The following is a 27,965-nucleotide window of genomic DNA, read 5'->3' on the forward strand; positions in this document are numbered from 1 at the left end:
GTCTCTCTCCTTCTCCTGCAGTTCCTCCTCCCCCCGGTGGGTGTCAGCCTCTCCCCTGCAGTTCATCCTCTCCCCCGGTGGGTGTCAGCCTCTTCCCTGCAGTTCATCCTCTCCCCCGGTGGGTGTCAGTCTCTCCCCTGCAGTTCATCCTCCCCCCGGCGGGTGTCAGTCTCTCTCCTCCCCCTCCCTCCTGCAGTTCCTCCTCCCCCCGCTGCGCGTCAGTCTCTCTCCTCCTCCTCCTGCAGTTCCTCCTCCCCTCGCTGGGTGTCAGTCTTTGTCCTCCTGCAGTTCCTCCTCCCCCCGCTGGGTGTCAGTCTCTCTCCTTCTCCTGCAGTTCCTCCTCCCCCCGCTGGGTGTCAGTCTCTCTCCTCCCCCTCCCTCCTGCAGTTCCTCCTCTCCCGCTGCGCGTCAGTCTCTCTCCTCCTCCTCCTGCAGTTCCTCCTCCCCCCGCTGGGTGTCAGTCTCTCTCCTCCTGCAGTTCCTCTTCCCCCCGGTAGGTGTCAGTCTCCCTCCTCCCCCTCCGCCTGCAGTTCCTCCTCCCCCCGGTGGGTGTCAGTCTCTCCCCATTTCCCCCCTCCCGCCTGCAGTTCCTCCTCCCCCCGCTGGGTGTCAGTCTCTCTCCTTCTCCTGCAGTTCCTCCTCCCCCCGCTGGGTGTCAGTCTCTCTCCTCCCCCTCCCTCCTGCAGTTCCTCCTCCCCCCGCTGCGCGTCAGTCTCTCTCCTCCTCCTCCTGCAGTTCCTCCTCCCCCCGCTGGGTGTCAGTCTCTCTCCTTCTTCTGCAGTTCCTCCTCCCCCCGCTGGGTGTCAGTCTCTCTCCTCCTCCTGCAGTTCCTCCTCCCCCCGGTGGGTGTCAGTCTCTCTCCTCCCCCTCCCTCCTGCAGTTCCTCCTCCCCCCGCTGGGTGTCAGTCTCTCCCCATTCCCCCCGCTCCCGCCTGCAGTTCCTGCCGCCGCCTCCAGGCTGCGCCGCCGCTCCGCCGGCCGGCTGCTGGGGGGGGTTTCCGCCTCAGTTTGCGGTTGTCCCTCCGGCGGGCGGTACGCAGCGGGAAATGAGCAGCGGCGGCGGCGGCGGATCGGCGGGAGCGGACTGAGCGCGGAGGGTCAGCATGGCGGAGGCGGAGGTTCCGGGTGCGGCTCCGTGCCCGGGCCCCGGGGTCGGGCTGGCGGGGTCTGGGTCTGGGTCCGGGCCCGGGCCGGGCTCTGGGCCCCCGGCGGCGGTGGCTGCGGTGGCGGCGGCGGGGCCGCTCCTTCCCCGCTCCCTGGAGCGGGCCCTGGAGGAGGCGGCGGGCTCCGGTATCCTCGCCCTGAGCGGCCGCAAACTCAAGGAGTTCCCGAGGAGCGCGGCCGCCCTGGACCTGAGCGACACGGTGGAGGCAGGTGGGCAAAAGGCAGCCGCTTAACTAGCCGCTAACTAGCTTAACTTACATAACCAGCGCAACCTGCCGAGGCCAGGCGCTGTCATAACCTGTCGCTGACCGAGGAGAGTAAGTTAGTGACAAGCTGGACTTGTTAACTATCAATGTAAGTGGTCTTGACCGTTTCCAACTAGTTTAACCAGTGGTACAACCAGTCTAACCATTGCTGGTGTACCCACTCATCCACAGTTATAGTGGGAACCAGAGGTTATCAGCTTTGTTAAACTATAACAGTGGACATTACTAATGTAACAATCAGTGTAACTACTGGAAGTAACTAGTGTAACTAATGTGAGTAACTAGTGTAACAATGTTTGTTGGATTGCATTAAGTGGATGAAAAGTCGGTGGTTTTTGTTGACTGACACGTTGCCAGCTTTAACACCAGCCGCGGACGGTGGGCACCCACTGCTTGGCTGCAGCAAAACTTTACTCCTGAGGAAGTGCTGGTGGATGTGAAAGATCTGATGGAGTTAGTTAGTTAGTTAGGTGTTTCCAGGTCAGTGAAGCTGACCTCTTCGACAGTGTCTCCTCGTCGTCTAAAATTGGTGGGGGGGGGGGGGGGGAGATGTTGATGTCCCATGCCCCCTCATTGTCGACTAGTTACTGGGATTTGGGATAAATGTGGAGTCAACTGTTTGAGCTTGCGATATGGATGAATGACTCTCTGTTTTGTTACCAGGTTGTGTGTACCATCACTGCCTGGTAATGTACAGCTGCTGAATAAACTAAAAACCGTATCCACAAAGCTTATCATGTAAAGGATTTATTTTACAGGATGAATCACATTAGCGCAAGATTCCTGTGGACCATGATTGGTAATGTCCCACATGCAATGTGATTGAGGTTCCACCTGTTATGTGTACAGTGAGGGTCATGCTTTCCAATGTGCTCTGTGTACAGTAGCTGAGGTACCCGCTGCCCTGTGTGCAGTGTAAAATCATGAGGGGCATAGATAAGGTGATCAGACAAGGTTGTTTCCCCAGGGTAAGGGAGTTCATAACTAGAGGGCATGATTTAAAGGTGAGTGGAGAATGATTTAAAAGGGACCTAAGGGGCAACGTTTTCACGCAGAGGGTGGTTAGTATGTGGAATGAACTGCCAGAAGAAGTGGTAGATGCAAGTACAGTTACAACGTTTAGGCAGGTAGATGAATAGGAAAGGTTTATGGGAACATGGACTAAAGTGCAGGCAAATGGGACTAGTTTAGTTTGGGAAACTTGGTCAGCACAGACCAAAGGGTCTGTTTCCGTGCTCTATGACTCTGTGAATTGTTCAGAGTTGTTATTGCATGCAACTGAAGTAGGTGGGACTTGAACCTGGACCCATCTGGTTCAAACTCCCACTGTGCCACGCCTCAGTTCTGTATTTCATATGTTTAGAAGGAGATTGGGGCTTGTCATTTCTCTGTTTGGGCTCCTGGCGCTGAGACAGCGGGAGGTCTGTTTTGTGTACGTCTATTTTAATGAGGTTTTACAATTTGAAGTTAAAAGCTGTAGAAGTGAACAGTTCCGTCCGTTTAAAATATTGTCTTGTTGCCGAGCAGCGAGAGTCCAGTGACACAGGGCAGCAGATCAGTCCAGGAGGTTGAACAGTCTGCGTGCCGGGAAATGGAGGCAAGGTGGTTAGATTCAGGGAATCGGTGTGTGTTTCAAAGTGTGAGGTGATAGAGTTTAGTTTGCAGTTTGTTTCAGCTATCTTGGGGCAGATGTCCGAAGGGATAAAAGTGTTTGCACGGAGTCTGCTGGAAGGAAACCAGTTACAGCTGTCCCATCCTGACTGAGCAAGCAGCTTGTCTGTAGAGATGATGGTAACCCTTCACTGAGGTTTGAGTAAAGGGTCAAATGAGGAGCACCATCTTTTCCTGAGTCTAAGTCTTGCCAACATTTTGTAATGTGTTTTATCATTTTTCTTCTTGCCTGATAAATATTATATCCATCATGTTAGGAGTACACTAATACCTTATTGTGAATGTGTTCAGTACCTGACCTCCACGTATTAAAAATCAAATTAGAATCCAACAGGCCAGGTTTCTCTCAGGGACCTGACTTGGAGTGATGGAGACGTACAGCATGGAAACAGACCCTTCGGTCCAACCTGTCCACGCTGATCAGATATCCCAACCCAATCTAGTCCCACCTGCCAGCACCCGGCCCATATCCCTCCAAACCCTTCCTATTCATATACCCATCCAGATGCCTCTTAAATGTTGCAATTGTACCAGCCTCCACCACTTCCTCTGGCAGCTCATTCCCTACACGTACCACTCTCTGTGTGAAAAAGTTGCCCCATAGCTCTCTTTTATATCTTTCCCCTCTCACCCTAAACCTATGCCCTCTAGTTCTGGACTCCCCGATCCCAGTGAAAAGACTTTGTCCATTTATCCTATCCATGCCCCTCATAATTTTGTTAACCTCTATAAGGTCACCTCTCAGCCTCCGACGCTCCAGGGAAAACAGTCCCAGCCCGTTCAGCCTCTCCCTATAACTCAGATCCTCCAACCCTGGCAACATCCATGTAAATCTTTTCTGAACCCTTTCAAGTTTCACAACATCTTTCCAATAGGAAGGAGACCAGAATTGCACGCAATATTCTAACAGTGGCCTAACCAATGTCCTGTACAGCCACAACATGACCTCCCAACTCCTGTACTCAATACTCTAGCCAATAAAGGAAACATACCAAACACCACCTTCACTATCCTATCTACCTGCGACTCCACTTTCAAGGAGCTATGAACCTGTACTCCAAGGTCTCTTTGTTCAGCAACACTCCCTAGGACCTTACCATTAAGTGTATAAGTCCTGTTAAGATTTGCTTTCCCAAAATGCAGCACCTCGCATTTATCTGAATTAAACTCCATCTGCCACTTCTCAGCCCATTGGCCCATCTGGTCCAGATCCTGTTGTAATCTGAGGTAGCCCTCTTCGCTGTCCACTACACCTCCAATTTTGGTGTCATCTGCAAACTTACTAAATGTACCTCTTATGCTTGCATCCAAATCATTTATGTAAATGACAAAAAGTAGTGGACCCAGCACCGATCCTTGTGGCACTCCACTGGTCACAGGCCTCCAGTCTGAAAAACAACCCTCCACGACCACCCTCTGTCTTCTACCTTTGAGCCAGTTCTGTATCCAAATGGCCAGTTCTCCCTTTATTCCATGAGATCTAACCTTGTTAATCAGTCTCCCATGGAGAACCTTGTCGAGCGTCTTACTGAAGTCCATATAGATCACATCTACTGCTCTGCCCTCAACAATCTTCTTTGTTACTTCTTCAAAAAATTCAATCAAGTTTGTGAGACATGATTTCCCACGCACAAAGCCATGTTGACTATCCCTAATCAGTCCTTGCCTTTCCAAATGCATGTACGTCCTGTCCCTCAGGATTCCCTCCAACAACTTGCCCACCACCGAGGTCAGGCTCACCGGTCTATAGTTCCCCGGCTTGTCTTTAGCGCCCTTCTTAAACAGTGGCACCACGTTTGCCAATCTCCAGTCTTCCGGCACCTCACCTGTGACTATCAATGATACAAATATCTCAGCTAGAGGCCCAGCAATCACTTCTCTAGCTTCCCACAGAGTTTTCGGGTACTCCTGATCAGGTCCGGGGGATTTATCCACCTTTAGCCATTTCAAGACATCCAGCACTTACTCCTCTGTAATCTGGACATTTTGCAAGATGTCGCCATCTATTTCCCTACAGTCTATATCTTCCATATCCTTTTCCACAGTAAATACTGATGCAAAATATTCATTTAGTATCTCCCCCATCTTCTGCGGCTCCACACAGAGGCCGCCTTGCTGATCTTTGAGGGGTCCTATTCTCTCCCTAGTTACCCTTTTGTCCTTATTATATTTGTGTCCAGTGTTAACATCAGCTGGGTTGGTAACAGCATGTACAAGGTAAAAGTGAGGACTGCAGATGCTGGAGATTAGAGTCAAGGTTAGAGTGGTGCTGGAAAAGCACAGCACAACATTATAGTGCAACATTCCTGAGTATTATTGCTCTGTTACTCTGCACGGCTTCTCTGTGGTAACTCCACACACAGCAAGCTCCTGTTACACTACAAGAAATCCTGAGTGAATTCGCACAATCCAACCCTGAGAACTGGTTTCATCACAAGCTGATGGGATGGGAACTCCCTTCACTAAGCCTTCAGCAGGAATTCCTGATGAAGGGCTTTTGCCTGAAGTGTCGATTTCCTGCTCCTCGGATGCTGCCTGACCTGCTGTGCTTTTCCAGCATTGTCCTCAATAGCACAATGGGACTGAAGCTCCTGCTCTCCAGTATTTGGTAAAGGTCGGGTTAGGGATCTTGCTCACTTGCTAATGGCGTTGTGTTCGAGTGAAAATAACCAGCATTCAAATCCTTTCCATAGTCAGTAACTCCAAAATGTGGCTTGACAGTTTGGTGCACTGTGGTCCTTCATTATGGAATATTAAATAACCTCAAGGTTTCTCTTTGAAGTAGGGCAGATGGCTTCTCCCCAGTATCCCAAACAAAAGCCAGATTATTTGTTTGTAATGTCAGGTCTTCTGACAGGGAGCCAGTAGTACCACAGTGCAGACAGGAGACGCACACCGGGACCGTGCGGACAGGAGACGCACACCGGGACAGTGCAGAGCTCCTGATTCTCTAAGCATTATCTGGTAAGATGAACCTTCCATTGGGTAGCCATCCACTGTGTGGAAACCTTGGAAAAAGTCCCCAGCTCTGAGAGCTGCATCCGTGACGTCATGTGGTTATAATTGGTTTAACCTGATAGGTTAGAGGCATTAAAACCTGCTCTGACCTTTGGAAAATAGATTCCCTGACTCACCTCTGGTGCTCCATTCTTCCCACCTCTCCCCCACACAGCGTCTGAGTGAGGAGAGGGACGTTCCTTTGTGCACCTGTGTGCCACAAGGTTGGCTTGTTGGATAGTTTCCTGAGGTGAGGCTTTGTGAAGGGAGTTCCCATCCCATCAGCTTGTGATGAAACCAGTTCTCAGGGTTGGATTGTGCGAATTCACTCAGGATTTCTTGTAGTGTAACAGGAGCTTGCTGTGTGTGAAGTTACCACAGAGACGCCGTGCAGAGTAATAGAGCAATAATACTCAGGAATGCTGCACTAGAGTGTTGTTATACACACTGTGTTTGTTATCAAAGTAAGGAGGAGCTGTGTTATCAGAGAGCAGATGAATCTTGTCTGCAAGTCACAACCAGAGGGTGGGTGTGTCGACAGTGATGACGGATATAACGCTAGGTCCAGGTTCAGTTTATGAAACAGAGTTTGGAAGTGCATCACATTTAATTTATTTCATTATAAATGAGACCCCAATTTAGTTGCCGTGTAAGTCTGAGAATCCCAGAGTGTGGAAGCAGGCCATTTGGTCCATCGAGTCCACACCGACCCTCCAAAGGGCATCCCACCCAGATCCCCCCCCCGGCCCTGTAACCCTACATTTTCGATGGCTAACCCACCCAAACCTTCAGATCCCTGGACACTGGGTAATTTAGCCTGGCTAATCCACCTAACGTGCACATCTTTGGACTGTGGGAAGAAACCGGAGGAATCCCACACAGACACAGGGAGAATGTGCAAACCCCACACAGACAGTTGCCTGAGGCTGGAATCGAACCTGGGACCCTGGCGCTGTGAGGCAGCAGTGCTAACCACTGTGCCATAGAAGTGTAAGCCTTGTTTTGGGCTGCAGGGCAAGAGGCACAATTCATTTGCATCTCGAAATGATGGTAATAAACTTTTACATTCACAACGTTTCACTCAGTGACCACGACTGCACTTCGGACAGTGAAATGTTGCTGGTGTACTCTGTTTTTTGGGGGCATATGGCTCCTGATTGAACATGCAGCAGTGAGAACCTCCCAGCGGTTCCTCTATTGCGCAGAGAATTTCCCCACTGCAACTATCAGAAATACAAACTGGGTTGGAGATTGCCAGGATGCAGCTGTAAGGCACAGCTACAACTGGCACAGGATGGAGCAGTGAGAGTTAAAGCTGTTTAAATTTAAGGGATACTCTGAGGGAGATTGTTCTGGATGATATTGTAATCAGTGTTGTGGTAATTGTTGGATTTAAATATGAGATTGAGATTGAGATCTGAGATGGAGTAATAAGGATCGATGCTGTCTGGTCGAGATATTCCAGGCTTTGGAATATGTGCTGACTGTATTATCCATGACTCCACCAGGCTGCAGCTGGTGGTTTCGGGTGAGGGCTTTTTGTCTGTAGAAGTATGTGTCACTAGTTTTAAAAAGAGCTTTTGCTATCTTATCCCTGTTTCTGTACCAATTTAAAAACAATGTGCTAGTTAGGAAGTAAACGTTTTGTTGCTTTATGTTTAAAGTTGTTGATAATTATTGAAGACACTGGTGAACTCTTGTGTGTGAGTCCAAATACATGAACACAAATGTAGAAGGTAATGTTACTATGTGGCTGCATTGCCTAATAACAGAGTTAGTGAGTAGGAAAAGGAGCATTTGAAAGCTAACAAGAGCAGCCCTCAGTGAAAGGAATAGCACCCTGTTTGGGGCATTATTTAAAGTTAAAGGGTGTAATGTAAATCCAAGTTGCTGAAGCAAGCTCTTCCATCTTGTTCACAAGTTCTGACCGTATGCAGTATGTCTGTGGCAGGGATTCCTGTTCCTAATCAGGTCGAGGATGACGCTGACCATCTTCCCTCGTGCACCTGCAGGATAACTGGGTCAATCCACCATCCCCCTGTGTGTGTCAATAACAGGCCGGTCTGCAGAGGAACACAAACGGATATGACCCATCAGTGAGTCAGATACACAACAGGAGGAGGTTGGACAGTGTGACCACGCTGCGGGTGCTCTCCTCAGAAGGTGCTCTGAGCTGCTCTGACAGCTGCAGGGACCGAAGCTGGTTTATCTTGGGAGGCAGAGTCATTTGGTTGCATTTCCACAACGGATCAACTGGAAGTGAAGCTTTTCATGTCAGTGATGTTGTTAATTGTCTTTTGCTTTGAGGGGACTTCCATCAAAAATGATACCCATCCAAGGTTGAGGATCGAAACACCAGCAGCCTTTGATTAGAATTTTCTGGTTGGCCAATCCCAGCAAGTTCAGATCCTTCCTCTTTGCACCTGGCGAAAAGAGAATGGCCAACTGTTTTAAAATAGCAGTAGCACTTTGGGCCGGTCTCTTAGCTGCTGTTTTACAGGGATTCGCCTTTCAGTTAGCTCCCACTCAGCTCTCTGAGTGTTTCAGTGAATTATCTTCTGGAGGCAAATGCAGTAAGGAGAGATCTGACCAGTTACACTGCCTTTTTGGTGATTTTCTTTTGATTAGGGCTGGCTCAGTGGTTAGACCGCTGCCTCCCAGTGCCAGAAACCCAGGTTCAATTCCACCTGTGGGTGACTGTGTGGAGTTTGCACATTCTCTCAGAATCTGCGTGGGTATTCTTCCACAGTCCAAAGATGTGCATTTTGGGTGGATTGGCCAGGCTAAATTGCCCATAGTGCCCATGGGATGTGCAGGGTAGGGAGGGGTTAGTCATGGAAAATGCAGGGTTACAGGGATAGGGTAGTGGGGTGGGTCTGGGTGGCTTACACTGGTCTTGATGGGCAAAATGGCCTGATCCACACTATAGGGATTCTATGAAGGGAATGTCAGTGACAGGATACTAGGGAACTCCCTGTAGTTACAGTATCACAGAATTATTTCCCTTAAAAGCAGACTGACCATTGTTTAAATATGTCACATAAAGGAAAATACAGCGCTCCCTCACTATTGCACTGAAGCGTTGCTCCAAATTCCAGACTGGGCCTTGAACCGAGAAGCTTTGGGCCTAGGGAGGGATGTGGCAATGGCTGATACCAAGGTGAGATGTTGCCTGTTGTGGGACATGACCTCACTGGCTTCTGTCTCTGAGGAGGCTCCAAATTGAGCCCAGGCTCACTGTTTCCTGAAAAGCAAAACTCCTGCCAAGTGGGCTTTGAAATAGCCAATGACAAACAGATTGTCAGCCTCTATCTGGTTTTGAATAAACTCTCTGATTTTATAGGAAGGTGGTTGGGGGCCCTTGTGGCCCAGTGGCCAGAAGGTCGGGCCTACCCAGGGGATGTGGCCACACGCGTTTGAGGGGATTGATTCAAAAACTTATTTCCATTTTCCACCCAACGGAACAGCCAGTTCCACCTCATGAGATGCCCAGGACCTTGGTGTTGGGTATTGCTTTCCTCCATTGGGACAGTATCTAAGCTACAGAGTCATAGACGTCGACTGTACGGAAAAAAAAGCCCTTCAAGTCTGCACCGGTCAGAAACAAGCACCTAATTATTCAAATCCCATTTTCCAGCACTTGACCTGTGGCCTTGTACATCTTGTTATCACAAATGTTCATCCAAGTGTTTCTTAACATAAGAATTTGGACAGTTTCATTCCTTTAGCCACCTCTGCCATTTGATGCAATCATTGCTGATCTCATCTCGGTCTCAACTCCACTTTCCTGCTAGTTCTCAATAACCCTTCAATACATTACCAATAAAAATCTGTTTCTCTCCTCCAGTTCACACAGTGCCTGAGCATTCACCACATACAGGTGTAGCGAATTCGCAATTCTCTGAGAGAAATCATTTCTCCTCATCTCCATTTTAGGATAAGGGGAGGCAGATTTAAAACAATGACCCCCCATTTTAGAATGCCAAGAAACATCCTTTTTATGTCAACCTTTCAATATTCTTTATCATCATATAAATCTAACATAAATCTCCACTCGAGAGTGTATCGGCATTAACTTCTCAATCTCACTTGATAAGATCTGAGTTTTCTGCCTCCTCCGCCCTTACACACAGCACGTGGTATCAAGGAGCACTTGTAAAACTGGTGTCAGTGGGTATTGGGGGCAAGTGTCCCACTGTTGAATAAGAACATGGTTGTTCTTATTGGAGCTCAGTCATCTCAGCTCCAGGACATCTCTGCAGAAGCCCTGTTGTCCTCGGCCCAACCATCTTCAGCGACCTCTTCAATGACCTTCCCGCCATCAAAAGACCAGCTAATGATTTCAGCACCATTTGCAATTCCGCAGACATTGAAGCCGCTAAGTGTCCAAATGCAGCAAAAGCCTGGACAATATCCGGGTTTGGGCTGATGAATGGCAAGTAACATGTGCATCATACAAATGACAGGCAATGACAAGACAGAATCTGACCAGCAGCCTTTCACATTCAGTGACATTACTGTTGCTGAATCTCCCACTACCAATGTCCGAGGGGTTTCCGTTGACCAGAAACTAAAGTTGGTTTTTCCAGATCGGCAGTGGTTACCAGAACAGTTCAGAATCTCAGAACCTGCAGTGTGAAACCCCCCTCCCTGACTCCCCAAAGAATCTCAGAATCTGCAGTGTGAAACCCCCCTCCCTGACCCCCCCAAAGCCTGCCCACCGTTTACAAGGTACAGGTCAGGAATGTGATGGTATACTGCTCACTTGCCTGGGTGGGTGCAGCTGCAACAACACTCGAAGCTTCACACCACCCAGGACAAAGCAGCCCACCTGATTGGCATCACACCCATGAACATCAACACCGACGTTCAGGAGCAGCAGTGTATACCATCTGCAAGATTCACGGCACAAATTCACATGGGCTCCTCAGATGCACTTTCCATCAGATTTCCTGACTGTGATACCATTTCCGGGTGCTACCTGACCCCCTCTCATATCCTGAAGTGCCTCCTCTAACCATCATGCCTTTGGGTTAGCCCTCATTCCCTTGCCCCTGAGGTGCCCACTTAGCCCACACCAGTCCTTTCACTGATGTGTTGCTTGTCTGTGTCATTTTACTATTTATGTAGTGACCAGGTAAACCTCACCATGCTCTGTATTATTGGTGGGGAGAGGGAGGGGGAGGAGGGTCTCCACCATGTTGTGTTCTGTGTTGGAGGAGTAGATGGGTTTGTCACATTGTGTTGTGTTGCTGGTGCTGAGTATTGCTGTAAGAAGCCAGGTTTAACCTGACTGCAAGCTGCTGCTGTTTTAGTGCTGGTTCTGTAAGGAGGACAGTTGAGATCCTGCTGTCTTCAAGGGAAGTAATTAGTCAGCTGGGACCCACATTGGATGCTCAATCTTAAAATCTATATTAAAGATTTTGTTGTGTTCTGCACTTTTACATAGCATTTAAAATCTCAATCCTGCTCCAAAGATATCCCACAAATTATAGTCTACGAGCCCAGGCACTGGATAAAGGGAGTGTGGGAACAAAGGAACAGCTTTCACGTTGCAGCTAATGAGGATGAAATGAAGATAGTACACCAGAGATGGTCTGGCACCACTGACCGTCTAGTCAGAACAATTTCACATGGTACTGTGATGGGGCATTTTGAATCCACAGAAGATACATCACAATTATTGACGTGAGGTACATGGAATTAAATGTCAGTCTGTTTTACCAGGCCCAGCACCTCTGAACATGATCAAAGCTGCTTTGTTGAAGGAGTACAGCAGTAGCAGCACTGTGCTTCCCAATGTATCAGGCTGGAAGCTCCAAGCAATGTGACACATTACTCCAGTATGTTCTCACCCAAAAAAAGGCAGCACAAACCCAACCTGGTCAGTTACCCTCTTGGGCGTTAGCAAAGTGATAGAAGAGCTGATCGTCAGTGCTGTCAAATAGCACTTGCTCATTAATAACCAAACTCATTTCCGTTTGGGTTCCACCAAGACCACCTGGTTCCTGACCTCATTACAAACCTTGGTCTAACCATAAATGAGAGAGTTGAACTCATGTCAGTTCATGTCCGTGTCACTGCCCTTGACATCCAAGGCAGCATTTGACAGAGTGTGGCATCGTGCGCTCGAGCAAAATTGGAATTGTTCGGGGTAAACTCCACTTGGCTGGATAGCTGCAGCCCCAGCAACACTCAATCTCAGTAGGATCGAAGGAAGAGCTGTCTTTCAGCATTCACTCTATTCCAGACTAATGCACTTACACAATGCACACCTCCACCCAGTCTCCTCAGACAGCATCTTCCAAACCATAATTCCTGACAAAGGAAACAGTTACATGAAAACGTCACCATCTACAAGTCGCTGTCCAAGCCCCACACCATCCTGGCTTGAAAATACCTTGCTGTGCTTTCAGTGTCGCTGGATCCGAATCCTGGAACTTCCTCACTAGCAGCATTGTGGGTGTACGTATAGTCCAAGAATTTCAGTGGTTCAGGAAGACAACTCAGCCTCTCCAGGGCTATGAGGGATAGACAGTAAAGGCTGGTCTAACCAAAGGTCCCAGGTCGAATAACAAATAAAGGTCCAGGGGCACCTGGTTAGAATGTTGACTGACTGTTGAATTGTGTCTTGCATTAGCCAAGTCTTGAAAGAGTTGTGTGCTTGGGATGTAGATTAAACTGATTTAATTCCAAAAGGATTTGTTGTGTTTCTGCTACTTGAGAAATTGAACAGCATCCTGACCCAGGTATGGCTCAGATCTGTGCTCCTTCCCTATCTGGATCTGACCAATCGGTTGTGTCAGACTGAGGAACAAGACTGAAAATGTATTGCTGGAAAAGCGCAGCAGGTCAGGCAGCATCCAAGGAGCAGGAAAATCGACGTTTCAGGAATGAGCCCTTCTTCAGGAATGAGCCCTTCTTCCTGAAGAAGGGCTTATGCCCGAAGCGTCGATTCTCCTGCTCCTTGGATGCTGCCTGACCTGCTGCGCTTTAACCAGCAACACATTTTCAGCTCTGATCTCCAGCATCTGCAGTCCTCACTTTCTCCTTGAGGAATAAGACTGCCCACATCTGAGAGAGATTCAACTACTCTCGTGTCATCTCTGTCCCAGGATCATGGACAGTGGAATTCAAGACTCTGGCACATTGCGTGTTGATCTTGACCAGTCAGATTTTTAAAAAAAAACCTAAATTGGAAACAGATTGAAGGAAGATGCAATGATGTCATTCAGATACGTACTTCAGTTTAAATGGCCCTCGCGTCAACTCAGAAATGAATTTGTTCATCTGTTTACAAAAGTGGTTTCTGCTTTGAGACCGTGAAAGGATCAACGGAACTGGAATTGTGGCAGCCTCAAAGTTTTGTATATACTAACACTTAGAATTGCTTTGAAATGTTCATTTTAAACATACAGCAGCTGTATGGGAGTATCAAAGCGGCATGTATGTTTTTCAGTGTTTGTTGACTGCTCCACACATCTTAGTGCATTTGGAATGTCACCAATTAAACAGCAGTGCCAAGTTCAGGTTCTTACTCAGCCACTGTTGCACAAACAAATGACAGTTGTTCAAAGTATGCAATGGCCAGTTTACGCACACAGCTGTAACTGTATAATATCAGCACTCATACACAGTTCTGAGTGTATAATATCCATTTCATACTCGGGTGTTGGTGTACAGTATCCAGTTTGTGTACACACCTGTAAGTGTACGATGTCTAGTTTATATACTCACCTGGTGTGTGGACATTCAAGCTGACCATTAGAATTGTATCGGGTTCAGACTTGACTTAGGGGCTACACAAATGATGAGTAAGAGCTGTTTGACTGTTGGCCCGATGCTGTTTAATCGACCCTTTGTTTTCTAAAGGAACGAGTGTTCCAATGTCTCAACTCTAAGTTCTTTTAGCCTTCCATATTACTCCTGGCACCCCCCAATCCCAGAGCACGGTGTTTCTCTTACTCTCATCTCTGGTCTATCCTCCCTCTTCAACTATACCACTGTCTGCTGTGGGTTCAGCTGCCCACTCCCCATGATCTCAAATTCTGTCTTTATTTGTCTCTCTCTATTTCCACCTTTCAGATATTTCTCAAAACTGATCACTGATCAAACCAATTCAGGAGTTCAATTTTGTCAGCTAAGAGTTGGGTGAAACACTAAGTTAGGTAAGGGGAAATTGCTGTGTCATTGCAGAATGATGTCTTTCCTTGGGATCTCCCAAAAGAAACAAAGTTCAAACCAACAACTTAAACCCTCAGGGTAAATCCAATCGTTAGAGAGAGAGAGAGATTTGAATTTAAAGCACTTTTCTGTTTAATTATGAGGCAAAAAGGTATCTTTTCATATCTCCCATGTAAGAGATTAGTTCAGTTTTCTCTCTGCAACCCTAGATTTGTGTGCCAGAACTTATCGCTCCCCCAGTCAAACTCTTCCAGTACAGTTACACTGGCATGTACCCGACAATGTAGAAGGTTGTCCAAGTATGTCCTGTAGATAAAAAGCAGAATAAGTCCAACCCGGCTAATTACCGCCCTTTCAATCTACTCTCGATCACCAGTAAGGTGGTGGAAGGTGTCACCAACAGTGCTATCAAGCAGCACCTTCTCAGTGATGCCCAGTTTGGGTTCGACCAGAGCCACTCCGCTCCTGACCTCGTTATTGCCTTGGTTCAAACGTGGACAAAAGAGCTGAATTCCAAAGGGGAGGGCAGAGTGACAGCCCTTGACTTCAAGAATGTATTCAGCCAAGTGTGACATCAAGGAGCCCTAGGAAAACTGGAATCGGTGGATGTCAGGGAGTAAGCTGCCTGCTGATTGAAGTTATACCTGACATGTACCAAGATGGTTGTGGTTGTTGGAGAACTGTCACCTCAGCTCCAGGACTTGTGCAGGAATAGCTCAGGTTAGTGTCCTTGGCCCAGTTGTCTTCAGATGCTTCATCAATGCCCTTCCCTCTATCATAATGCTCCCTCAGAAGGGCAAGTCGCTGTTGATTGCAGAGTGTTCAGCGTCATTCCTGACCCCTCAGATACTGAAGCAGTCCGTGTTCAAATGCAATAAGATCTGGACAATAACCAGGCTTGGGCTGACAAGTGGCAAGTAACATTCACACCATACAAATGCCAGGCTGTGACCATCACCAATAAGAGACAATCTAACCACTGCTTCTTGACATTCAATGATGTTACTGTCACTGAATCCCCAACTATCAACATCCTGGGTGTTATCATTGACCAGCAACTCAACTGGACTCCCCACATAAACACAATGGCTACACGTGCAGGTCAGAGGCTAGGAATGCTGCAGCGAGTAACTCAGTTGCTGACTCCCCAAAGCCTATCCACCATCTACAAGGGGATAGTCAGGGTGCGATGAAAGACTCCCCACCTGCCTGGCTGGGTACAGCTCCAACAACACTCAAGAAACTTGACACCATCCAGGACAAAGCAGCCGCTTGATTAGCACCAAATCCAGAAACATTCAGTCCTTTCATCACCGACTCTCAGTAGCAGCAGTGTGTACGATCTACAAGATGCACCGTAGAAATTCACCAAGGCTCCTTAACCAATATCTCCCAACACCACGACTATTTCCCTCGAGAAACACAGCAGCAGCAGATACATGGGGACAACGTCACCTGCAAGGTTCCCTCCAAGCCACACTCCATCCTGATTTGGGGATATGTCGCCGTTGTCCCATTGTCGCTGGGTCAAAATCCTGGAATTCCCTCCCTCTGGGCATTGTGGTCAACTCACAGTAGGTGGACTGCAGTGGTTCAAGAAGGCACTTTCTCAAGGGGCAACTAGGGATGGGCCATAAACGCTGACCTGGCCAGCAGCACCCACATCTCTCAGATGAATAAATTAAAACAAGTTATTGATTGTTACTGTGGATGCCACCTCTACCAGATAAATTGCCAGTGTTTAGAGAAGTTGACCCTAGTAATCAGAGATATTTTCCAATGTTTCTGGTCAGTCAGTCCTGTCAGTTGTGGGGAATACTGAAAGTCTAAATGTCCCTGTCATCGCAGTATGAATCAAAATTTCCCTTCTCCTGGTTGGCTTTGGACACAGTTGGCTGCAGGTCAGGAGGCGGTCAAAGGAAAGTGAGATTAAGGGATCTACACTGCTTGTAGATCCAACCTTTGGGACTGCCAGTGATCCAGTAGAGCACAGCAACAGCTCAGCCAGAGGTAAATCGCTGAGCTCCAGAGAACAACTTTATTAGGAGCGTACGATTCATGCAAAGACACAGCAGCAATGGAAATTTAAGTGTACATTAACAGAATAGCAGAGACTTTACATCGCAGAAGAAGGGGACTGCAGATTGTTGAGTTTGTCCTTTATTTCTGGAGTGGTTTATTTGTGCATGTTAAGCTGTGAGGAGTCAGTGTTGGTGAGCAGAACACCTCATGTTGAATAGGGTCAACAGCCAGAGTGAGTGCTGTCTCTAACTCTCCTCCTCTCTATCTCTGTGGTTTAACTTTGCACCACTGTCCATTTCATTTAAAACCAGCCGGTGACAAGTGAATGCGAATCACCATGGAAAGAGTGTGATTACATTCTCAGGCTGTGATATAATGATAGAACCTGACAAGAGTTGTGAATATGTGTAATATCTGTAACCGTCTCCCAAAGGTTTTAGTATTTGTTTCTTGGGTAATGGGGTTGTGAGGAGGTCTATGACAAGATCAGCTGACAGTGTTACTAAAAGCTGGATGTCAGTGTTGGTGTTTGAGTAGATTACAATCTTGGCAGCACGTCCTAATGATCTATCAGGTTGACCCAGTCAAATAAGAGATTCTTTGAAATCTGCAGAATCAGCTTGGTTATCACCGAAATGCTGTCGGGTTTGAGTCATTGATGTGAGGATAAATGAAATGCCTTAAATGAAAGGCTTCAATTTGGTTTCCAGGGCTGTGGAACATCACAAAATTGACATTTTTACAAAGCCTTAAATTGATCTGGTGTTGGCATCACTGCTTTCTGCGCTAAAGAAATGTCACCACCGGAATGTCGCATATTTATCTGTTGAGAAATGTTTGATTGGGAAAGCTGCTGTTTGGGAAGAAGTACACTGCTGTGTGATGTGATATGGCTTATCTCTTTGTAATGTAGGAACGTATTTCGACAGTTTGATGCATCAGTTGATGTGCTGTGCTTGACTTTAATCAGTGTTCTGAACATACCCTGTTCCGACTGAGAAATGTGAGCAATTTCCCTTCTCCTAGTTGGCTTTGGACTCAGTCAGTAGGCTGCAGTTCAGGAGGCGGTCAAAGTGAGATTAAGGGTACACACTGTTTGCAGATCCAACCTTGGGAAAGACTTGCTCAATGTGTCTCAAGGGTCCCCTTCTACTCAAGCAATCCCCTCCTACTCTACCTCAGTCCTGCTTTTTTGGGAAATATGTTAAATCTGTTTGTGAGTCAAAGGGCATTACTACATTGTGTTTAAATCACTTAATGCTGTAGTATGGTTAGTTTTATAGCGCGATGGTTGAGTTCTTCTGCAACTCTGCATGAAAGAAAAGTTACGCTTTAGAAGAAACAGTTAACGTGTTGGCGCTATAATCCCATTACGGCCAACACGTTTTAAAAGTTCACGCTGTGGAAACAGCGTCCCCAATTTATCAATCGCGTTATAGCGAATTTCTGTTGATTAAATGCACGCTATAACAGAACAATGTATATGTCTAATATTAAAAGATGCTGTAGAAATTTTGTCTTAATGTGATACTCAGCATTGCGTAGGGTCACAAACTTATCTGAGTTTCCCCTGACGTGTACTTTATGTAGTCATATAAAAGTTGAACTTTGAGACTATTTAAGGGATGGGGGGGGTCAATTTTAAAAGAAGTAATATTTTCAAGGGGCGTATTGTCATCTGGCAATGCTTGCAGCTCTGACTGCCAGCATTCCCATTTCTGTTGCAATCTGTTTTCAAGACGTTCACTTTTGGGGGGGGGGTTTACTTTCACAGATGTAGCTCGCTGCCTCGTTCGCACACACCCAACTTGGGCTGGGGCAGGCCGTGAGCTGAGTCAGGGTAGACAGTCTTTAGAAAGTCTGGAAATGATTTCTACACGAAGCATATAAACAATTGTAAGGTCGACCTTAACACAAATCTGCTGTGGTGACAGTGCTGCAATATAAGACTAAGTGCAGAATCAAGTTGTTCTCTTCAGTCACTCGGCCTCCTCATTTTCATTTCTGTGTCTCAGCCTTTTGGGCTTCCTTAATAGTTTGATATTCAATCACATTGCAAGTGGAAATTTTTAATGTGAATTCTGCAGTTTTGGGACATCTTTTATCTCTAGCAGTCCATTGCCTGTCATGTCTCCGTTGGGTAGTTTGTGAACGTGCAGAGTTGCGATTTCTATTCGAGGAAGATCTTGCTCTCTATGTTGTTGTTCCTTTATAGATGGAGGAGTTGCAGCCAGGGATTGGTGAAGGAATTGATTTCCACCATTTGAACTGGTTCTCACCAAGGCTTTGTAATTTGATCCAACTTTCGAAATTAATTTTAAAAATCAACCATCCTAATTTTTATATTGTTGAAGTCACTGGGGGAGATGTGAATTACTGAATAATGTTTGACAGAACATGACTATTACTGAAACTTTGTACCTATCTCTCTCCCTCTATCTTTCTCTCTCTATCTCTATCTCTCTACCTCTTTATCTATCTCTCTATCTGTCTCTGTCTCTCTCTGTTTCTGTCTCTGTCTATCTCTCTAACACTCTATCTCTCTAACTGCCTCTCTGTCCCCCTCTCTGTCTGTCTGTCTTCCTCGTATGAGAGAGCACCGTTATAGTATTAGATGGCAACTTTGTTTCGGACTGCCTACAGCACCCTATTAGTGGAAAGCTTACTTGCTAACGCTGCATAATAGCAGTGTGAAATGGTTTCTTTAACTTGCTTAATCTTTTGAGATACTTTTCCACAATAATTTGAAATCAGTTAGGCATTTTTCAAGTTCAGCATGATGGCTTTTTGACTTTTGAGTTTTGTTCAGAATGTAGTAGACTGGCTGAGCTTTGGTGGAATTTGTCCTAGCTGTCAAAGTGTGAGCATAGTTTTCAGAGCAGATTGTTGAATACAGATTGGCCTCTGAGATGAAGATCTTAATAAACAGATTTAACTTTTCAGCTTGTAGGTGAAGAAGATTGACGAAGCAGGATAAGTCTTAAAGAAGAGCTATGTAGTTGTAATAAAACCCAGCATCATAGAGCTATGTGCTGTACCCTTTCCACTGGTCGGGTGTGAAATGCTTTGGAACTTTGTGAAAACCATGATTTCAAAATTCTGTTACATTTCCTCCTCATGCTGGCTTGCTAAATGTCTGCGTGTCTCTCTCTCTCTCTCTCTATCAAGTCATTTAGGCTTTCAACATTTAATGGAGCTGGTGTTTTTTCTTCAATATTTAAGCACTTATCTAATTTCAGCAATACAGCTAATGTACACATTGGTGTCCTGGAGTTGCCAGTTGAGTCCTTGATGTTCCCCTTATCAACTTCGGTATGTTTGAAGACTATCTGTGTGAACATTCACTGTTATATAATGACAGGCTTTGATATCGTTGAATCAATCCATTAATTAAATGATTGATGACAAAAGTACGGCCAAATGCAGACTTGATATCCAACTTGGGTATGTGGTATTTTCCAGTCTTGAGCAAGCTGTAAAAAGACAAAAGACCATCAACCAGATTTTACTCAAATTATTTTAGATTGAAGAATGTTGTGGAGGAGGACTCTTTATTTCATGCAATTCGGTGTTTCAAGTTCAGACTTCTCAGAAATGATCTCTATTTGCAAGCATCAGTAAAATGGTAAGGTCCTAGGGAGTGTTGCTGAACAAAGAGACCTTGGAGTGCAGGTTCATAGCTCCTTGAAAGTGGAGTCGCAGGTAGATAGGATAGTGAAGAAGGTGTTTGGTATGCTTTCCTTTATTGGTCAGAGTATTGAGTACAGGAGTTGGGAGGTCATGTTGCAGCTGTACAGGACATTGGTTAGGCCACTGTTGGAATATTGCATGCAGTTCTGGTCTCCTCCTATTGGAAAGATGTTGTGAAACTTAAAAGGGTTCAGAAAAGATTTTGAAGGATGTTTCCAGGATTGGAGGATTTGAGCTACAGGGAGAAGTCTCACCTTAGCTACCTTCCTGCCTTCCATTGCAGCTCACCCCCATCACATTGAGACATATCTTTGTTGCACTACCCACTCCATATTCTGTGCACAAATGACCTTTTATTAGGTCAGGCAGCATCCAAGGAGCAGGAGAATTGGCGTTTCGGGCATGAGCCCTTCAGGAATGCCCGAAAAATCGACTCTCCTGCTCCTTGGATGCTGCCTGACCTGCACTTTACCAGCAGCACATTTTCAGCTCTGATCTCCAGCATCTGCAGTCCTCACTTTCTCCCTGACCTTTTATTAGATCAATAACAAAAATTGTGCTTCAGATGCAGTCTCTCAACTTGAGCAGAATCTCTGCAGATTTGTGTTCTCCTATTCTGATTAAACGTTTCTTTTAAATTTGCTGTAATCATTACCTCCTTAATAAATGTGTCCTCTCTGCCTTCATCTGCCACACGTTTGTAAGTATCATGTTTGCGTTTATAGATCACTTTTAGTTGTCCACGTTTTTCCCCCTCTCAACATTCCAAGTTCAACATACTTCTTCCATTTGTGTTTCATTTAATAGAGAAGTCGGTTACCCTCATCACCACAGCTGCACCTTCCCTTTTCTGCTGATTGACTCAAAACTGAGTCACAGAAAATGGTGACATTTGGTCCATTGAACCTGAGGCAGTGACTTGGTGGGATGGACATTATCTGCAGTCTGAGATGTGTTTAATTACATACTTTTCTCTTTCAAATGTAAAAAGGTAGGGATGGAGGGGGAATCTCTGTGTGTCAAAGTGACAATGCATGCAAGTGTTCACCTTACAGTTACAGGAGAGCATACGAACCAGGAGCTAGATTAGGCCAATCTTATGCATACTCCTCTATTCAATAAGGTCATGATTGAAGAATTACTTCAAACACATGTTCCTGCCTACCCCCTTGTTTAACAATAATCCACCCAGCTCTGCTTGGGAAAATACTCGAGGACTCCACTTCCACCACTGTTTCAGGAAGAGTGTGTAAGCTCCTCAACCCTTCGTGTGAGGAAAAGAAGCCTAATCTTTGTTTTAAATGGGCGACCCTGATTTTTTAAATAGTTCTCCCAAGTTTTGGATTCTCCCACAAGAGGAAACATCCTGTCAACATCTACTCTGTCAAGATCCCTATAGAGTCTAATATAACTTTCCAGTTTTCAATAAAAATAGAATGTGCTTCCAAATGTGGGGGATGTTTAATGTTCTCGGCAGTACTTGCATATTGCTCAGTTGCGTACTTGCTCTTTACAGGGAGGAACCATCTGACTGGACAGATTAAAGCTGTTCCTGACAACAGGCAAGTCAGGATATAGGTCCCCAGAGAATTAGACTGAGCTGCCTTATGCTCACAGACTCTACCAAAACAGGATAAAGATACAAGTTTTTAGTGCAGTGAATTATTTGTGTTATGCGTGCCTAATTAATTGCTGCATTGAAATGATTTAGCGTATTTATTTAGTTGCAATGTTTCCTTTTCATCTTTGGGTTGATCTTCCCTATGAACTGGGGGGATGAAGTTAGTAATTTATAAAATGATCAAGCTGCTAGAACTGTATTTGCAAATTTAAACATTTTTTATCAATGTAATAGAAGTTATTGAGCATTTGAAGTATTAGACATGTTCAGGACAACTGATCTTTGTCTAACTTCTCTCTCCCCTTCAGTTTTCCTCTTGTATGGTGTCACTGTGTGGTATTTGGGTCCTGTTATTTACCTCTGAGTGGTCGCAGTCTCCCTCTCACTGCCATTTGATCTGCTGTTTGCATTTTTCACATAAACTGCTGGAGAAGAATGTCCAGAGCTGGTAGCGAGCTGTGTTGGAACACATCGTGGGGAAGATCCTATTCGGAAAGGAGGAAAATGCCTCTGATTAAAAATGCAGTTTGATAGTATTCACATGCTGTTTTCCTCCATTGCTGACATTATACTCTGGGTAGTAAACGTTTGCTCTGATTACTGGTGTGTGTGTGTGTGTGTGTGTGGACAGTCAGTTTAAACAAGAGCAGCTGAAATTACAAGGTGTAATGTGAGAACTGAGCTGTCAGTATGACATAGTCCAGGCAGAATAGTTGAGAAAGGGTGGATTCTGGGGGTGGGGTTTGAGTTCAAAGTGAAGATGTCTTTCTTGGATGATTATTCAAGGCTGTGAAGAGATGGGTGAGTGGCAGATGGCTGCACAGGTCACAGAATTGCCAGGTTGAAGGCTCAAGCTGTTCTGCATTAGCAGCCTCACTGTGTGGTATTTGGGTCCCGTTATTTACCTCTGTGTGGTCACAGTCTTCCTCCCACTGCCACGAATTTACCTCTTACTAGAAAAATACATCAGGTCAAAGTGAGACCAACTTCAGTTATGATGCCACCTGTGCTGAATGGCCTTGCAACATTCACCATTAAAATTGCTATGCTGTCATTGGTGTCGTACTCCCAGCAAGCAGCCAATCAGCAGGGCACTGTCATGGTGATGAAAATAAAAATTAAACCTCCACTCACTTTTAAAGGGTTAGTTAGTCAGGCAAGGTATGTCTGGGTTTGTGAGTTTGCTCCTGACACATCAATTAAGGTGCAGGCGCAGAAGGAGGTTGTTTGGTCCATTCAGCCTGCTCCACCATTCCATGAGGTTATGGCTGATCTGATAATCCTCATTCCACTTTCCTGCCAATTACTTTGATTCCCTTATTGTCTATCTCAGACTTGAATGTACTTAGTAACATGGCTTTGACAGCCGTCTGTGGTAAAGAATCCCACAGATCCATTATCCTCCAAGAGAAGGAATTCTTCCTCATTTCTGTCTTAAATGTGTGTGATCACTTACTCTGAGGTTAAGTCCTCTGGCCCTAGATTTTCTCAGAAGGGGAACCAATCACTCAGTGTCCACCCTATCAAGTCTCGAAGAATCTTGGTTGTTTCAATAAGGTCTCCTCTCACTCTTCTAAACTCCAGTGAGTACAGGTCCAATCTACTCGATCTGTCCTCACAAGAAAAGACCATAAGACATAGGAGTGGAAGTAAGGCCATTCGGCCCATCGAGTCCACTCCGCCATTCAATCATGGCTGATGGGTATTTCAACTCCACTTACCCACATTCTCCCCATAGCCCTTAATTCCTTGTGACAAGATGGTCCCTCCATATCTGGGATGTACATTCTCTGGGTGGCACCAATGCCAGTATATCTTTCCTTAGATAAGGGCATTAAATCTGTTCATTGTGTTTCTACTGTGATCATAACCAGTGCCTTGCATTTTTTTTAGCAAGACCTTCCTGTTTTTAATACTCTGTTCCCTTTGAAATAATGGCCACCGTTCCATTTTCCTTCCCTATTACCTGCTGAACTTGGGTGCTAGCTCTTTCTAATTCATGCACGTTGATTCCAAATCACTTTGTGCTGCAGCTTTCTGCAGTCGTTCTCATTTAAAATAATTTCTCCTTTCTTACTTACTGCCGAAGTGCGCACACTCACATTGTGCCACATTATATTCCATCTGCCAAGATTTGGCCCACTTACTTAACCTATCCATGTCTCTCTGTAGACTCTTTGTATGATTCTCACCACTTGTCCTCCCACATTTTTTTTATGTCATCTGCAAAATTGGCAGCACTATATTCACATAGCTCGTTCCAAGCCCGTAATATTATGTTGTAACTGATTGTGGTCTCAGCACTGATCCTGTGGCATTCCACTAGTTACAGGCCCTCCTGTGTTTCCATTAGTTTCTGCTTTTCCTTTTTGCTTTAAAGCAGTTGCTTACAGGGCAGATGTAAACTTTACACAAACTAATGGGAAAGTGCACCACATCCTTAAAAAAATAATTTCCAAGTTCCTGTGGAACAGTGAATTAGCTCTCTCTGCAGTTCAGCTTACTGCTAAGTTTAACTGAACGCTGCAAAAGCCAACAATTTTTTTGAACTTCAGCTGCTAACACAGCGAATTTACTTGTAGCACACAGTAAGGATTGAGGGTCTACTGCATTAATTGTTGCATACACTGAGATTTTTAAAAAGTTCATTAAATTTAGGTATAACTGATGGGCAGCTGCCAGGGGCTGTAGAGCTGTTTTATTCACAAACGTGAGGAAACACAACATGGTGACAAAAGCAGTAAAAAAAAATTGCCTTATAACTGCAGCATTCATCTTGAACAAGTTACTGATGCTGCTGAGGAGTTTGACTGTTTTGTGTCCTGATGAAGGAGCAATGTTTGAGAATAAGGCAATGAAAGTTTCTCAGACATACCAGGCATCCAGGTCCTTGAAGCATATGGGAGGCCACGGAGTAGGTAGTGCTCCAACAGTGTTAGATATAGATTTATCCAACAAGATGGCTGATTGGATTATCCCACATTTCTGTCCACACCTGAAAACATGCATCCTTTTAGCAGAGTTGGCATAAAATGGCAGCGCAATATAAAGATCCCATCTCTTTTAGAATGCTAATTAAGCAGCCTGACCTCAGTTACAGCTGATTGGTTAGCTCTAAGATGTGGAGTGCATTTGCTCCTTGGGAACAGCTTGTTGAGGTTTTTACTGATTCGTTAAAACTGCAGCCACTCACTGCAGTCCCCACTAATTTATGAAAGACATGGGAAACTGTGGTGTTCTATAACATGGAACTGGGAGTGCATGAGCAGAGTTTCAGACATTGTCTTATGTAGCTGCTCTGATCCACTTATTAGTCATGCTAAGTGTATAGCTAAATTAAAAAGCATATGTGGGAATACTTGTGCATGCATGTTTTAAACCTTCACACCAAAGTGAAGGAGAACTCGGGTTGAATACCCGAAAGATCAAGTGCCATATTCTCACTCTTGTTTTGACCTAGAGATGTCCCTGCTGGAGCGCTGAAGACTCTTATTGTGTTTATATTTCATATCGTTTGTTTTGTCTTTTAAATTTCAGAAGTTGGTAAATTTCAAAAGCACTCTTCTTTGACATCAAACCTCACGATTTGAGGTATCTGCAAATTGATGTAAACAGGAAATAAAACTTCATACATCTTCCAGTAACTCAAGAATAAACATTTATATATACCTGGTCCCCAGTAGGCCCAAAGAAAACATGTATATGTATGTGGACCCCAATGGCATCATAGTGAACATGTACATATATTTTCACCCAATAGCTCCATAATAAACAGATATAGATTTATTTGGACCCCAATGGAACTATAGTAAGCACAGACACACACACACATATATGTATATATATATATATGCGTGTGTGTGTGTGTGTGTGTATGCCAGTAGCATCATTGTAAACACCTATACGTACATATAGATCCCAGTGCCTCCAAAGTACATCTACTGACCCCTATAGCTCCACATTAGACATGTATACATGTATACCCCAATGACATAATTGTAAATTAATACATATATTTGCATCCTTTAGCTCCATAGTAAACACGTATACATATATGGCCATTGGTGGAACCATGGTAAATATACAGAGGAACCTCGATTATCCGAATGACACAGGTGGGGAATATTTTGTTGGGTTAATTGAATGCTGGGTAACATAGTTTAGCCAAGCATCGGGACCTTGCAATCTGCTGGTTAATCCGATATTTGGATAATCGAATGTTGGGTCATTGAGGTTCGTCTCTGTATATATATATGGATTCCAGTAGCTCCATAGTAAACATGTATATTTATGGATCCATAGCAAACGTGCAAATATATATCTGGACCATAGCTCCATGATAAATAGGTTTGCGATCAACAAGCTGTTGACCTCTGTGTTGATGCACTCGGTTGGAATTTCTCATGCTTTGATGACACATCTGAATGACATTTCAGGATTGTGGGTAGTCTGTTAGATTAGATTCCCTATAGTGTGGAAACAGGCTCTTTGGCCCAACCAGTCCACACTGACCCTCCGAATTGCTGTGTATTTCTGCCCACGCTCTCTGGGCTGCTGCTAAAGCCTACCCAGTTTCTCTGAGGGTAGTAGACAGTGCGTATCCCCCTGTCAAAGTGATGCTTTTAGAGTGATTAAGTGATGACATGGATTTCAGTTGGTTGAAAATGTGAGCAGCTTGTCGATTCCCCTCCTCCTCTGATGTTGCTTGACCCTGCTGTGTTTTTTCTAGCTCCAATCTTCAACCAGTCTGATCTCCAGCATCTGCAGTTCGCACTATCGATTCTGTCCAGTCTATGCAGTCTGGGCTAACAGTCTAATATATCTCCATCGTTCTCAAAAAGCTCTGGGGCTGGCCTGGTATTTTTTTCTTTTTGTGAAGGTTTGTATTTGGCATTGTTTTGTTTGCTTCAGGAAAACACCACGGTTAGTTCCAAGTATTTTGGAGCTGGTTCAGCTGTGTGAGGAATTCGCCCTTGTGCAAGTTAGGTGATTTCCAACACTGAATATAAATATGGAATTGAAAACAGTTTCACCCATGGGGTTTTAGATGGTGTAAGAGAAGCAATAGCACAGATTAAAATGACCTCAACAATGCCATTACCAAAGCTGTGTATCACAGTTGGAAGTTACACAGTTATTAGCAATGTTGTGTATTCATGTCGCCTCTAATAGTGGTGTCCAATTTAACTTGTAATTTTGTGACCCATTGTGGAGCTTTCAAACTGTGGATGGATTATAGTGTTTAATTTGTAGGTTTATCCTGATGCTTTGTACCTGTATACAGTGTATCCACAGAACCAGTAACTGCTGTGCATCAGTACAATCCTAGTTCTGCCAGCTGGCTGTGTTAGTGCACTTAGGAGGAAGAATCTCCCTGAAGAGATTTCTGTCTTAGTGTCTGTGCAATGTAAATGATTTGCTTTTTCAGTCGTGGAACAATGGGAAGCTGACATCCACTTCCAGATGCCATTCTGGAGGCATGTTGACCTTGGCCAAGGCTCTGATTATCCAGATTCATTTCATTCTCTGCAGGATGTGCAATCCTTCCCAGTCTGAGCACTGTGTTATGGCTTCCACTCATGTTTGCTGGTGTGATTGTTTCTGTGCAGTGATTTTTTTTTCCCTTGGTTCAGAGGTAACATTCCCAATTTCAGTAAGAATGTGAATGTTTCAAAACCTATTTCAAGCGTTGAGCTGATAATCAACGTGATCTGTTAAAGCAGCAATGTGGTGTTCCATGTGGCAATTATGTCTTGCTCAGGGAAAACAGTTGGCTTAGAACTGATAGCTCTCAAAGCTCTTTATCTCTGGAGTTTTCTAAGTGTCACTGCTGGGTTTATTACATACTAATTGATAGAGGCTACAATTAGTTAGTGTTATTGTAGTATTTTCTTATTACTGTAAGGATCGGAGGTGAATTTGATGAACTTTGGTTCTTTCTCTCATCTAGCATTTCTTATGAGGCTATGCTGCATGCTGGAGGGACTGAACTTGGGAGAAGATGTTAAACAGAGATCTTGCTTGCCTTTTGTCTGATCACAGTTGAGGGTCCCATGACATTGGTGGTGCACTGTGCAAAACCTTTTTCTTCAACCATTACAACCTCCTAGAGATTACTCATTTTTGGCTGGTGAACTTTTAGAGCAGGGTAGCTGCTGTTCTTTTAACTCCCTCAGAAGCTGGTGGTGTTATGCAGCTGACCAAACACCTTCAAACTATGTTAATAAGTCAGGCTAGACCCTAACTTTTTCTTATCTTAAAGACAAGTGTCAGGTGTTGCATTCCGGATGTGATTCGATTTGTCAAACTCCCGGTCTTGAAGTAAAACAAACTTTATTCATACACTATGG

At 45.1% G+C, this 27,965-nt stretch overlaps 1 protein-coding gene across 4 annotated transcripts in view; it reads left to right on the forward strand.

Annotated features, from left to right (window-relative positions):
* The first annotated feature begins 1,004 nt into the window (after positions 1–1,004).
* The window catches only part of lrch1 (leucine-rich repeats and calponin homology (CH) domain containing 1), a 173,188-nt gene continuing 146,227 nt past the window's right edge, over positions 1,005–27,965 (forward strand). For 2 of the 4 annotated variants that reach the window (XM_060833363.1, XM_060833362.1), the window contains exon 1: positions 1,005–1,374. In XM_060833363.1, coding sequence (XP_060689346.1) covers positions 1,104–1,374 — 271 coding nt within the window. In that variant the 5' untranslated portion in view covers positions 1,005–1,103. The remainder of the gene's footprint in view (positions 1,375–27,965) is intronic. The other 2 variants (XM_060833361.1, XM_060833364.1) reach the window with 1 other exon arrangement.

Source organism: Hemiscyllium ocellatum, chromosome 12, assembly GCF_020745735.1.
Source record: "Hemiscyllium ocellatum isolate sHemOce1 chromosome 12, sHemOce1.pat.X.cur, whole genome shotgun sequence".
NCBI classification, from domain to species: domain Eukaryota; kingdom Metazoa; phylum Chordata; class Chondrichthyes; order Orectolobiformes; family Hemiscylliidae; genus Hemiscyllium; species Hemiscyllium ocellatum.